This window comes from Myxocyprinus asiaticus, chromosome 38, assembly GCF_019703515.2.
Source record: "Myxocyprinus asiaticus isolate MX2 ecotype Aquarium Trade chromosome 38, UBuf_Myxa_2, whole genome shotgun sequence".
NCBI lineage: Eukaryota > Metazoa > Chordata > Actinopteri > Cypriniformes > Catostomidae > Myxocyprinus > Myxocyprinus asiaticus.
In genome coordinates, this window is record NC_059381.1 from 17,762,136 (window position 1) to 17,776,296 (window position 14,161).

At 38.2% G+C, this 14,161-nt stretch overlaps 1 protein-coding gene across 2 annotated transcripts in view; it reads left to right on the forward strand.

The window, feature by feature from the left end:
* Nucleotides 1-718: 718 nt before the first annotated feature.
* The window catches only part of capn5b (calpain 5b), a 56,371-nt gene continuing 42,928 nt past the window's right edge, over nucleotides 719-14,161 (forward strand). For both annotated transcript variants that reach the window (XM_051677022.1, XM_051677023.1), the window contains exons 1-3: nucleotides 719-812; nucleotides 5,533-5,582; nucleotides 7,638-7,816. In XM_051677022.1, the coding sequence (XP_051532982.1) occupies nucleotides 7,652-7,816 (165 nt within the window). In that variant the 5' untranslated portion in view covers nucleotides 719-812; nucleotides 5,533-5,582; nucleotides 7,638-7,651. The remainder of the gene's footprint in view (nucleotides 813-5,532; nucleotides 5,583-7,637; nucleotides 7,817-14,161) is intronic.

A 14,161-nucleotide genomic window follows, 5' to 3' on the forward strand; every position in this document is an offset into this window, starting at 1 on the left:
ATTTTGAAAAGGCCATCCTGCTGTGTTAATATCGGCTTCATTGCCGGTTTATCAAATGAACCTAGCTCTAAACATCAGAAATGCTAACAACAAAATGAATTCACATTTATAGTTTAGGGCAATTTCATTTCTCTTGTTAGTGATCAAATTATCCTTTTGATTCACAGCATTGAATGAGATGAGAATTTGTATTACAGGGAATTAAAATTTTATTGCAGACGTTTTCCTCCTCAGTAGTTGTACCCATCAGTTTACAATCTCTGTTTAATGTGCGTGTCCCTGTTTGTCTCCCTACACTGGCGCTATCCATGGTGCTGATGAAATTGGCGCAAGATTCAGTAGAACGCACAGTGCGATATTTTCAGGGACCGTTCACACCGAAACTGTTTTGCTGTTGTTTTCATATGTAAACATACGCCAGAATGACGAGTTTGACCTTCGCGTCTTCAACTGTTTAGATGCTCTACTCGTGGGGCTGCGTCTAGTTTTTTAAGCGCAAGGACGTGTTCGGTGTGAACAGCCCCTAATGTTCTTGATTAATGGCAACAAAGTGACATGATACACCAGTTACTATCGCTACGCAGAGTCAGTGCGTGTGTGGGTATACATTGGTGCCTACCCCACCGCACATGCTCAGACTAGGAGTCCCCCCCTCCGCTCGTAGGCCCCTCCCAGACAAGCGTGAGAGTGGAGATCTGAGAGCCGATCCGAGCTGCTCCGAGAAGAGCCTCAGCACGGGACCGCAAGAACGTCGCTGGATCCCGGGAGGACCGGAGAGAAAGACGATACCGTGGAACTGGAGTTGTGCTCAGGTATTGGTTTATTTCACAGGCAGCCAGGCCAGGCATGAGACATATCTATTATTTGAGGATATGTTCAATTCAATCGAATTTAACACGTTCTGAAATGCAAGACTAGAATTATCTAAACAAATGGGATGAGCGAGAGCCAATCTTCTTTGCGCCTGATTCATGTTTACCGAGCGCGAGAGGTAAATCTTGCTACCTGACAGTGGGTGTGCAGATCTGAGATATAATAACGTGCTCATATTTTGTTAACATTAGTGACAGTTGCAGACTCGATTTAAAGCGCGCGTGTCCAGTGAAAACCTACAGCATCTCTTTGTGCATTCAGACAAAAATGTAGCGGAATTATTCTTTAACAGCAGATTTAGCAAGTTAATTAGTTGTTCACGCGCCTTGCGTTTCTTATAATAAGTTTGACCACCGTTCTGACCAGAGTGGACAGTCTATCTTGAACGGAAAACGTTTACAACGTGCTTTACCACAAAACGGTTTGGTATTGTTTGTATTGAAATTGCAAAACCTTAAGGTGTTGAATAGTGCAATAATATATTTGGAATCGAATATATTTTGAAACGGATTGAACAATGCGTGGAGAAGGAGCTGTTTTAGGCTCAATATGGGTTTCTATTCTAAGGCATGGAGACTGGGTTAAGGGTGATGCTACTGCAGGTATATATGGTTAGTGACATGATGACATACTACATGTATTCATGAGGTGGCTGCAGTGACATGGCTGGGATACCCAGAAATGGTGATTGTGGGAGAAGGGAGGGGGTTTTTATCAAGCCCTTTTGTGCACTCCATTTCTCTGCCAGCCATCCAGTGCAACTCCCTCTTTCTCTCACTCTAGCTCTCTTGTTCTTTCCCCCATCTGCCCTTTTTACTACCAGAATTGGAGTTTCTGTAGGTGTTGCACCACGTTGGGGCCCTACTGTCCTGTGGGATTCATACAGTGCATTTTCTGCAGAAAGGAAACAGTTCAACCCTCTGGATTTCGCTCATTTTCTTTTTTTTTTTTTTTTTTTTTTTTTGCCACTCCACGCACTCCACGCACATTAAGCGTAATGCTTAATAGAGCTGAGACCATAAACCACATCATTCCATTAACCCTCTTGTGAAGTTGTTTGAGCTAGCAGTCCATAAGTTGGGTGTGAGAGAAAGTCAGAAGACCTCTATCTACACTCACTGAGTAATCTATTAGCAACACATCTACGCCTACTTATTCATGCGGTACCTATTATTCATGCGGTTACCTAATCAACCAATCATGTGGCAGCAAAGCAAGCTTCAGTTAATGTTGACATCAACTGTCAGAATGGGGGACAAATGTGATCTCGGTGATTTCAACCATTGCACGATTGTTGGTGCTAGATGGGCTGGTTTGAGTATTTCTGTAATTGCTGATTTCCTGGGATTTTCACGCACAACAGTTTCTAGAGTTTACTCAGAATGGTGCCAAAAACATCCAGTGAGCAGATGCAGACGTTGTTGATGAGAGAGGTCAATGGAGAATGGCCAGACTGGTGACAGAGCTGACAGAAAGGCTACGGTAACTCAGATAACCACTCTGTACAATTGTAGTGAGCAGGATAGCATCTCAGAATGAACAAGACGTCAAACATTGAGGCAGATGGGCTACAACAGTGGAAGACCATGTCGGGCACTTTATTAGGACCATAATGTTCCTAATAAAGTGCTCAGTGAGTGCATTTGTCAATTTGATGTTCAAATTACATCTGTCATGAGGCTCAGAGAAATGTATTCCATATTGCATCTCTTAAAAAGATAATTCACCCAAATTTAAAGTCTAATTTACTCATCCTTGTGTTGTTCTAAACCCATAGGACATTCTGTCTTTCGTGGAAAAAGAATGACAGCCTCAGTCACCATTCACATTGCATTTTTTCCTTACAATGAAAGTGAATGGTGACTGAGACTAAACACTCTTCCTAACATCTACTTTTATGTTCCACAGAAGAAAGTCAAACCGGTTTGGAACCACATGAGGTGTGAGTAAATGATGACAGCATCTTTGAGGTTACTATACCTTTAAGATGGCACATTCATGTCCAAGCAGCAATAAGCTGTTCTTAGATAACATGCATATGTTCACTTCATATGCTTGCTGTTAACACAATTTCTACTTCAGATCCCTCAATTCTACATTTTGATACAGTGAAGTGTGAATTCCATTTGCAAGCATCAGCACTACCTACTTGCTTCCTTACCTCAGGAGGTAGAGTTGAGAGAGCATTTGTCTGTGTGGTGGTCTCGCTGATGTCATGAGTCAGTCACAAGATGAAGCTAGGCACCATCTGTCATGCACTGTTTTCATTTCCCCAGGTGCTCCAGTCAAGTGTGCAGTCCAGTTAACAGCAACAAAGTGTTTCCAGTACTAAGCCAGTCCAACAAGTATGCAGTCAACACACTGAAATGAAATAAAATAAAGCATCAGTAGCCTTATATGCCTATCATGTTTAAATGGTTTGTCATTTTGTTGTTTTCCATTCTTCTTAACATGCAAATATGATGTTATTATCATTACTGGTTAATGAGATGACTAAGGTGTAGACACCAGAATAAAAGGGTGCATCCCACATTGCTAACTTGAAACTCCATCATATTGCTTGCCTATTAAATGGATAGTTGACCAAGAAATGAAAATTCTCTCCTCATTTACTCACCCTCATGCCATTCCACTTGTGTATGACTTTCTTCTGCAGAACACAAAGATTTTAAGAAGAGCATTTCAGCTCTTTAGGTCCTCACAATGCAAGTGAATGGTGACCAGAACTCAGAAGGTCCAAAAAGCACATAAAGGCAGCATAAAATTAATCCATAAAACTCCAGTGGCTTAATCCATATTTTCAGAAGTGATATGATAGGTGTGTGAGAAACAGATCAATATTTAAGTCCTTTTTTAAAAAAAATTGTTTTTATGTAATTCTACAATTTCACTTCAACATTCTGGTGTGGAAGTGATTTTCATTTTCAGCCACTTACTGCTGGTCAAAGGTGGAGATTGATAGTAAAAAGTACTTAAATATTGATCTGTTTCTCACCCACACCTATCATATCTCTTCTGAAGACATGGATTTAACCACTGGAGTCATATGGGTTACTTTTATGCCGCCTTTGTCCTTTTTGGACCTTCTGAGTTCTGGTCACCATTCACTTGCTTTGTGAGGACCAACAATACTGAAGTGTTCTTCTAAAAATCATCATTTTCTTTCTTATGCAGAACACAAGTCAAATTCCAGATGTGCATGAGGGTGAGTAAATGACGAGAGAAATTTTCATTATAGAAGAAGCCTTTATTTTGTCACACATTATACATTTGCACATATTCAGTGAAATTCTTTTTTTTTTTCGCATATCCCAGCTAAGCTGGGGTCAGAGCGCAGGGTCAACCATGATACGGCACCCCTGGAGCTATCCCTTTAAATGTTATTATCTAAAGACTTGAAGGAATAATTCACCCAAAAAAACCTGTTTGACTCTCTTTCTTGCATGGATTGGAAAAGGAGTTATTTATGAACCAAATGTCCAAGCTGCTCTTTTCCAATGAAAGTTAATGGTGAGCATGGCTTTCAAGCAATATTTCTGTGAATAACAGCTTAAAGGGATAGTTAAACCAAAAATGAAAATGCTGTCATCATTTACCCACCCTTAATGTTGTTACAAATCTGAATGACTTTCTTACATGGAACATGATGATGTTAGGTGGATGTTAGCCTCAGTCACCAATCACTTTCATTGTAACTTTTTCCATATAATGAAAGTGAACGGTGAGGCTGTCATTTTGTCTAACATCTCATTTGGTTTGGAACAAGACTATGTTTGGAACAACACAAGGGTGAGTAACATTATGACAGAATTAACATTTTTGCATGAACTATCCCTTTAAATTTCAGTATATTCCTCACACAAAGCTCATACAGCTTCAGAAGACTTGGAATATAGTGCATGAGTCGTGTGGATGAATGTTATGATGCTTTTTTGGAGCTTGACAGCCCCTATCAATTATTAATCACTTTCATTGTGTGGAAGAGATCAGCGTGAACAACATTTGTCTTCCATGGGAGAAAGAAAGTCCTATGGGGAACGACATGACTGTGAGTAGAATGATGACAGAAATTTCATTTTTTGCTGAACCATCCCTTGCAGTCTTAACATTTTCATTACAGAGCTGGTCTATGAGGAAATGCCTGTGGAATGACATAAGCTAAAAAGAACAGACAGGGAGCTCCTCTAAGACATAATTAATCTTCCTGAAGGTTTGGGAGTGGAGATGAATAATTCACTGCTGCTCGGCTCAGCACACAATACCAGCCACTGAAAGAGCTGTGATTGACAGACAGCCCATACATTTCAGACAGCACACTGGAAATGTACAGAGAAATATACAAAAATATCCTTTCCTCTGATTTCTGTAGAACTGAGCAGATACTGTGTGATGTAAGTGGCATCAAGCTGTTCTCAAGTTTCCCTCATGTGAGCTACTTTTAAATTCTTGAATAGCACATATAGACTAAAAAAAAAAAAAAATTGTTCTCCAGTTAACGAAAGAGGGTGCGGGTCCAACACACTTATCCCAATATGCCCTTGCTGAACCAGCCTCTGAGATGAATAAAGCCCTAATGATACGTTCCAGTTCAACCTGGATTTAAAGCAAAGTATCAGAGCAGTGCCAAGTCACACTGACATTGCTCTTGTTGTTCTGCAGGTGCAGTCCCTACCGTGTGACCTTATCTCCTCCTGCCAGGAAGAAAAAGTGTAGGTTACTGAAGATTACTAAAACTAGTTGGCTCTTAATCCCTTGAATGCCCAGTAAGAAAACATTGAGATTTGTATAGTTTTGTGTGTGACGTCTAAAAACATTTATTTGATTGGAGATTTTTTTCAGACTTTTGGAGTCCTTGCTCCAGGTGTAAAGTGTTAGCTAGTCTCACGTAGCCAGACCTATGACTAAACGGCAAAAGGTCTGGTCCACACTGCAGCTTATTCTGGCCAAGAACCTCCCACTTAGACATGAAGAGACCTTCAGAGTGAGCAACCAACTACAGTATTTGTTTTTACGTGCTGTTTTTAAGTGTTTTTTTCTTAAATAGATCACATCACAATAATAGACCTGTGCATCTCGGTCTTATAAAAAGTTGCAATAATAGTACAAAATTGGCGAAATCGTACGAGATGGCTCGTAATGTTTTTTTTAAACTTTTACTCCCATATAGAGAAAAATAAATTAAACAACGAACAATGTTATTACGATTTTTCGTAAGTTTAAAACCAAACCAAATCCTAATAATAACCCCTTACCCCAACCCTAAACCATGATTAGATTTTGTGTATCATGGAAGAAAGAAAAAGTTGGTGTTTGGAACAAGATGAGGGAAGCATATATATGTTACTGACATACAGTACATCAGTTATTTGTTTTGCATAAATAAGTATGGAATGAGTAAACAAGTTTGTTCACAGATGATTCCTTTCCTAAAATAAAGTGTTGGACTGGATGCCAGCTAAAATTTGATGCCTGTATTGTATTGATTTGAAGTTTTGTTTGTTGATTGGTTAGCCAAAAAGTCGTACCTTTTCATTTGAGCCAATGCGATTTTGCCGTCTCGTACGTATTACGTTGTAATGAGACTATGTTGACCTGTGAGGGGGAAAGTAATTAAATTATGCATCAAAAGTCTCCACCAATGGTTGTACAGATAACACCAGAAAAATAGAAGAAAATGTGTTTAAAATGTGTGTTCAGAATCTCTGCCCAACCTAATAAGTAACAACTATTTCACAGACCTAGCTCAGAAAATAAAGTGGAATATATAGTTTTGCTCATGGATTTGTTAACATGCAATCAGTGTTGGGTGTAATCGAAATACAAAGTAATTAATTACTGTAATATAATTACTATTTAGACAAAAAAAAGTACTGTAATGCATTACATTTTAAATTCTTGTAATCATATTACAGTTTCTGACCTTTAATAAATTCAATTACTTTTAAGTACATTATAGGGTTATGCTTATTTCTAATGTATTATATTATGTAGAATATATCAATTATGGCCCTGTAATGAGTCACTGTGAAGGAGAAATGTGAGGTGCTGAGTGTATGACTTGAGTGTAACAAAAAACAAGAAAGGAATATAGACATTATTTTTAATTTGTTGAGTGGAAAATTGTTTTAGAAAGGAGCTTAAAAGTAAAGTAATTAGTAATGTGATTACTTTTTCAATGAAGTAATTAGTAAAGTAATATGATTACATTTATAGTGGATTACTATTTTTAAGTAACTTACCCAACACTGTTTGTTACTAAGTGCCTCAAACAGATCTCTGAATATCTTTCAAAGATTTGATGCCAATATTTCTGGCAAAGCTTGACAAATCCAGTGATTATTTTATCCTCAAAAGTACTTGTTGTATCAACCCGTTACCTTGTGAACACGTCTTTGTTTCCAGGCAAACTGATAATAAAAAAAAAACTTCCAGAATTTGCGTAAAGCCAGCCAGTCAGATTACAGCTTGTCAGATCAAGAAGACACTTTCCAGTTTTGTGTGCAATATGCATCAGACTGTGAGTGAATAGACTGTGGGTGGTCAGTGGATGTGTGGTCTGAGGCTGAGACTTGGTGTTAGCTAATACCTAGTTCAAAAATAAAGCACTCATACACACAGACATTACTGTACCAGAAGGTGATAAGAACTTCACCTTAGCTGACAGGAGCAAGAGTGGATTATACTGTGACTGCACTGAACTATCTGCATTGTATTCCATTGCCAATTCTCACTCTCTTTCTGCTGTCTCTCTCTCTGTGTCATAGCTGCTGCCTGAAGGATGTTCTCCTCTGTGAAGGCCTTTGAGGGGCAGCATTACCCCACCCTCAAGAGGCAGTGTCTACAGAATGGAACGCTGTTTGAGGACCCACTGTTCCCGGCTGTAGACAACTCCCTCTTCTACCAAGGGAACAGGATTGGCCGTGTGCACTGGAAAAGACCTGGGGTCAGTACTCAGAACTTTTATTGTTTAAATGACTCTTAAGTACTCCTAAATGGCCATGTATGCAATCACATGTACTATAGCTGCCAGAGTAGTGAAAATATGATCATATTTCATGTCTTTTTATTATTTAGATTGTCTATTATTTCTCAAACTGGGGTCTGCAGATCATGGGGGGGTCCGTCTCAAATAGGCAGGGAGCAAAAAGTCCTTAATTGGAAAAAAAAAAATGATAAGCATTATGATAGATCGTAACATGACGTCCACTTTTCAGAAATGATGAAACAATATAAAATTATTCCCTGTAAGTGTAGAACAAGTACAGCGACTGACCAGAATTAGAATCCAGTATAGTCAATGAACTAAAGTTTTTTTTTTTTTTTTTACAAAATATTCAAATATACAAAAGTTCTTGTTGAGAACATAGGACTACAAAGTTGACTGATTTGATTATGTAATTTGCAATGCGTCATGGAAATATGCAGCTATGTAACTTTTTGGATTGATGGATGGGTTGTGAAAGGGGTCCTTTGTTAAAAAAAATACTAGAAACCCTGGTCTAGATGCTCAGGATGTACTGCGAGGAATTTTAGAACACTCTATCTACTGCATAGATGTGCTAAAAATAGGATTCAGCTTCTTATCAATTGATATTGTTGGTAATTCATCATCAGCCTAATCAATTATTGGTGTTGCTGTCAAGCAGAGGCAAAAGGAAATGTTAGCCTGAGGTATTTCTCAGCTGTTAAGGTCTGACATCCATCATTCGACACTGTGATTATAAAAGAGCGTTTGTGACTCAGCGTCACAATTTCAAAGTACATGACATGGAAACTGCCAATGCACCAACACCAATCCCAACTATTTGCTAAGAGGAATTGGAAATCAACAGACTTCTGGTAGCATGTTGATATATAATATGGCCACAACTATGTGGAAACCCAAACACCACAACTACTGTACAGTATATGTGCTTTTTGAGCATTTAATTTCAAAACCATTGGCATTCATAGGGAGTTGGTCCTAGCTTCCACTTTTCTGGGAAGGCTTTCCATTAGAAACTGGAACGTGGTTGTGGGGATTTGCTACCATTCAGACACAAGAGCTTCATGAGGTCTGGCTTGCTGTTGGCATTACATTTCATTCCAAGGGTGTTCAGTGGTGTTCAGGTTTGGGGTTTGTGCAGGCCAGTCAAGTTCTTCCACACCTCCGTAAAACATTTCTCTATGGACCTCACTTTGTGTATGGGGGCAATGTCATGCTGGTACCTAAAATGGCCAAACCCAAATTTTGCCACAAAGTTGAAATTACAGAATTCTCTAGAATTTCCTTGTATGCCATAGCATTAAGATTAGTCTTCACTCTAGTTGCTGAATAGACAAACCTGTCAATTAGAAGGGGGTGTCCATATACTTTTGGCTATGTAGTTTACATTAGTTTCAGCTCTGTTAGTGGTTTATGCATGGAACACTTTTCTGAGTTCATAATACATTACAGCTTGCTAAAAAACAAGAATATGTAACATTTAGAATCCCATGGTTTAAAAAGAGAGGGATGCTGGAAATGTGATACTTCTCCCCTGTGCCTGTGTCTCACCTATAGGTCATACTAAGTGTCAAGCCTGTCCAAGTCAATTATCCCCTTCTCTCACTCACTCTCTGCCTCATCTCTGCTGAAACGTTGCCCGGCCCAGAATCTAACGCACACACTTTCACTCTCACTCAAACACACCAGTGATGTGTTCTAGTCCAGGGCGTCCCAGTTGCACCCACAGTAGCTTCTGTCGCCATTAATTCAGGATATAGACAGGGTGCAAACTGGGTTGGGGGGGTGGTGGTGGGGCCTGATCCCCCCCGAAGGATGTCAAAACAAGATGTTAACTTTTAAATATGAAGATATGTTTCTATAGCTCTGTTTGGTTTTAAATTGTAATTTTGGCCACCCCTAAAATGAGTCATACCATTGACATTGCTTGAGAATTTAAAGTACAGGCGGCAAAAAAACAAAACAAAAAAAATTCACATTTAAGGACATGCATTTGTTCTGTACATAGTGCTTGACATAATGTAAGAAGTGCTGGGTAGATTACAATTGTAATGTGGTACTGATTAAAATTGTAATCGGTTTTAGGTAATTTAATCTGATTACTTTTGGATTACCTCAGACCTATAGGGCCAGGTATTGTTTTTCTGCGTTCCGGATCAGATCATTTCCCAGTCGACCGTGTTTCCTTGGAAAGTATACTCTTTTGACCAAAAGCGAATCGAACGTGTTCGATGCATGCACACTACGACTGCTTTGTGATACTTTTAAGTACAGTCAACGGCTGGCGCATGCACCGACGATGCACATAGACAAGGTGTCGGAAAAATCTGGTCATGCGTGGACAGTCTGTGCAAACTGCTTATTACGAAATTTGCGTCACACATACTGTACTGTGCACAGAGTGATCAGCAACGCGGACAACCGAAATATACTTTGGGCATAACACTTGTTTATTTGAGATCACATGCATTTGAGTAGGATAATTTTGTACCATTTTGACAATGCTGCTTAAATGTATTTAAGAAAACTTAGTTAAGGAATCAAAATATGAGAATTGATATGATTTTTTTTTTTTTTTTTTTTGTCTTTAACTCACTGTTTCTCTGTTAATGAATGGAAAAAAATGGCACTTAAAGGGTCATGAAATACAGTACATTTTAATTGATAAGAATAACACACCATCAAAATACAGTACATACTTAGAAGAAGATTAACATGCATTTTTCAGTGGAGTGTTTCTAGAACCAGTCTGGTCATTCTCCGTTGACCTCTCTCATTAAAAAGCCATTTCCGTCCGCAGAACTGCCACTCACTGGATGTTTTTGGCACCATTCTGAGTAAACTCTAAAGACTGTTGTGCGTGATAATCTCAGCTGATCAGCAGTTACAGAAATACTCAAACCAGCCCATCTGGCACCAACAATCATGCCATGGTCACAATCACTGCGATCACATTTTTTCCCCATTCTGATGGTTGATGTGAACATTAACTGACGCTCCTGACCCGTATCTGCATGATTTTATGCATTGCACTGCTGCCATGTGATTGGCTGATTAGATAATCGCATGAATAAGCAGGTGTACAGGTATACCCAATAAAGTTCTCAGGTAGTGTAGAGGTGTGTTATAAAATGTTCGGTAGAAATAAATGAAAATATTACCAATAATAAAGAAATAAAATTAATCGATTCAGGTTTCTGTTAAATATTCTGAAGGTAGTGTTTCAAGTAACAACCCCCTTACTCACAAATGCATTATGTTTGATCCATGAGAAAGCTATGTTAAATTAGGCCCTAAAATGATAAAAAATGATAGCAACAGGGAGTGTTATGTACACAAAATATTAGTCCTTTTGCAATGAGAATTCATTCACCAGGGAAGTCACCATGAACCAGAGAAATTGAACAGACAAAGAGCAGTTTTTTACTATTCAGTAAAGAAAAGTTAGTTTAGGGGTAGACTATTTGAGAAAGTACATGATAATATTTACTACTAGGGTAGTCTATCCATGGAAGCATTGTAAGATTGCAGTTTATTAAATAAATCAGTAACACTGCAATAAGGTTGTATTCAGCATGTTTACATCGGTTAACACAATAGCTAACACAATAGTTCACATGAGCTAACAATGAACAATTATTTTTCAGTATTTATTAATCTTTATGTTAATTTCTACATATACTGTGCATAAGGTCATTGTTTAATTCGCACCCTGACAATTGAGGTGGACTCTACAGTTGTTTCTGTCTGCACCACATTTCATCATTGCTAAGCTAAAATCTCCACCCTCTTAATGATCACGGAGCAGTATGGCTCAGAGAAGACACAGGGAATGTGGGAATGTAGGGATCAAGTGCAGACAGTGCTAATATCTCATTTATTGTGTCCTAGCGATAATCAAGACCATAGAGACCGAATTATCATGCACAGACTATTTCTGTATCTGAATGTTTGCTTTTTTAGAAAGCTTCAAGTGATTGTGAAGAAAGGGCCGGGCTTTTGAGATTTGATGGGGTTGTTTTCATTTGATTGCTTTCATCCATTTCAGTTCTCATCAAGTCACGTCAGTCTTGCCACTCTCTCCATCACAACATAGCCACATTTCTCCATTTTATTTTCTTTCTTTTTTTATGTTTATCTTTATCCTTTTTGCCGTTTTCATTCATAGTATACTCAGGGTCATCACTTGAACTCACAGTGTAAAGATGCATATAGGCCCTCACCACATAGACAGGGACTATGTTCCCAGTTTTGAGTATGATGAGACGAGGGGGAATGTTGCAAGGCAGATTCAAACTTACATCTCCTATATGCATGATTCAAAGTGTCAGAGCTTTTAGGTAAACCACTTTGACCCTTAAATTGGCTGACTATCCCATTGTTGAACTTTAAATTCAGGTTGTCACAATACTGTTGTAGGATATTTCTTCATCTTTGAATTTGTGGACTTCTAGAAAAATAAATTTTCTCACTCTAACTATTTTATGTTTATTTGTCTACTAACAATGTCCAACAATGTTATTTTATGTAATTTATGTAATTGTTTTCTGAAAAGTCATGGAAATTCCCACCACAGTGTCATTTCAACCACGTCTCAAACTCTTTGTGTTTAATAAAATGTTGTGGTCGAAATTAAAATGACATTTTGATTGTTTTTACAATAAAATATCCAACTCCTTTGTCGTGCTAAATTAGTTTTTATAGCTAACATTTTATGTATCCTAAATACCCAAAAATGTATTAATATTTTTACACTTGGTGGGAAATGATGCCCCAATAAAAATATTCTGTCCACTAGTGATTTTTACCTTGAATTTACTTTGTTTTCTTCAACATCACTTACTGTACCTCATATTTCATCTCAAGCATGACACATTTGTCAACTTGGTTAATAAATACACTAATTAAAAAAAATTATAATAATATTTAGGGGCAAAATTGTTTGGTATGTTGGAAATGAATCCACAACTGTGGGACAGTTGTAATTTTTTGATAAATTGATAGAAATCATTTTCACACAATAAATATTGGAATGGTTTATTTTTAATTCACTGTTTGTTTAGATTAAAATAGTTTTAAACCTGTAATAATTTGTATTTTTATAATGGATTTTCATAATATTAAAGTCTGGGACATGGCTTAAAACTTTAGTATCAAAGTATCAAAAATAAATGATAAAGGGCCTGGTGAAAAGTTTCCAAGTCTGTTTTAATGTGACCTTCATATGACCTGTTTCATGTGACATCATGTGACTGCATGACCGCACCACCATTTTTGTGACTAAAATTCCATTTACCTTCAGTGTGCTGCATTGTGAGATGCGACAAAATCTGGCAAAATTTATATTTTTATTTAAAAATCTTGAAAAGGTGATACTACTGTTTAATTTCCAGACCCAAAATGTAATTTTTCTTTAAATACAGATTTACCTTGCAAGTGACACGGCTTCATTTCGCCCAGCTCAAGCTGCGATGAAGGGGGAGAGTGCAGATAAAACACTTGTGGTTCTTTGCTCATTTATTCTGACATGCAAGTTGTGAATGTGATGTAATGTGCAGTACTGTGATAAAATAATGTACATGCTGATGCTGAGTCTGAGCAGTGCCGCTCCACAGCTGAGTTCAGTTCGAGTTCTACATGCTGTCTGGAAATATTAACTACCATACACACAGCGGTAATTACGTTATTATTATAATTACGATGCTACCGTTTGAGAAATACTGTGGCATGTCTGTATTTTGAAGCTTGAGTACAGCAATAGTACTGACGCACCAGTATACTGTACAATACTGCGATAACCCTAACCCCTTACACTAAATCACTCAACATTCAGGAGGAGAGTAATGCTAGAGCACCTAGACATGATGTTTGTTGACCCTGAACTGTATAAATGAAATGCTTGTGACTTCATCCGTGTTTGACGTAAATGAAGACATCGCCACAAATCATGCTGACAGAGCAAATGTCACTATGGACTTTAATGCAGTTCACCACAGCTGCTAAATAATTCTTTGTCTTCCTCCCCCTGGGCTCTTGGTCTTGTTTTGTTTAACCACTTATCATTCCTCACTCCCACACTTCCACCCAGACCTCTGCCCACTTCCTTCTCTCCCTCCCACTTCTGCCATTTTATGTCACCTCTACTCTCAGCTCCAGGGAGAAGAAAGGCTGTGTTTTATGAGTTAGAGCTAGTGGAATGGGAGATAGACAGTAATTTATCCATACTGTGGGCTTACTGGTTTCTGGACCCAGCAGTTCAATGATTCGTTGATTGGTCTGGCAGCCTGATCTGTCTTATCTGTC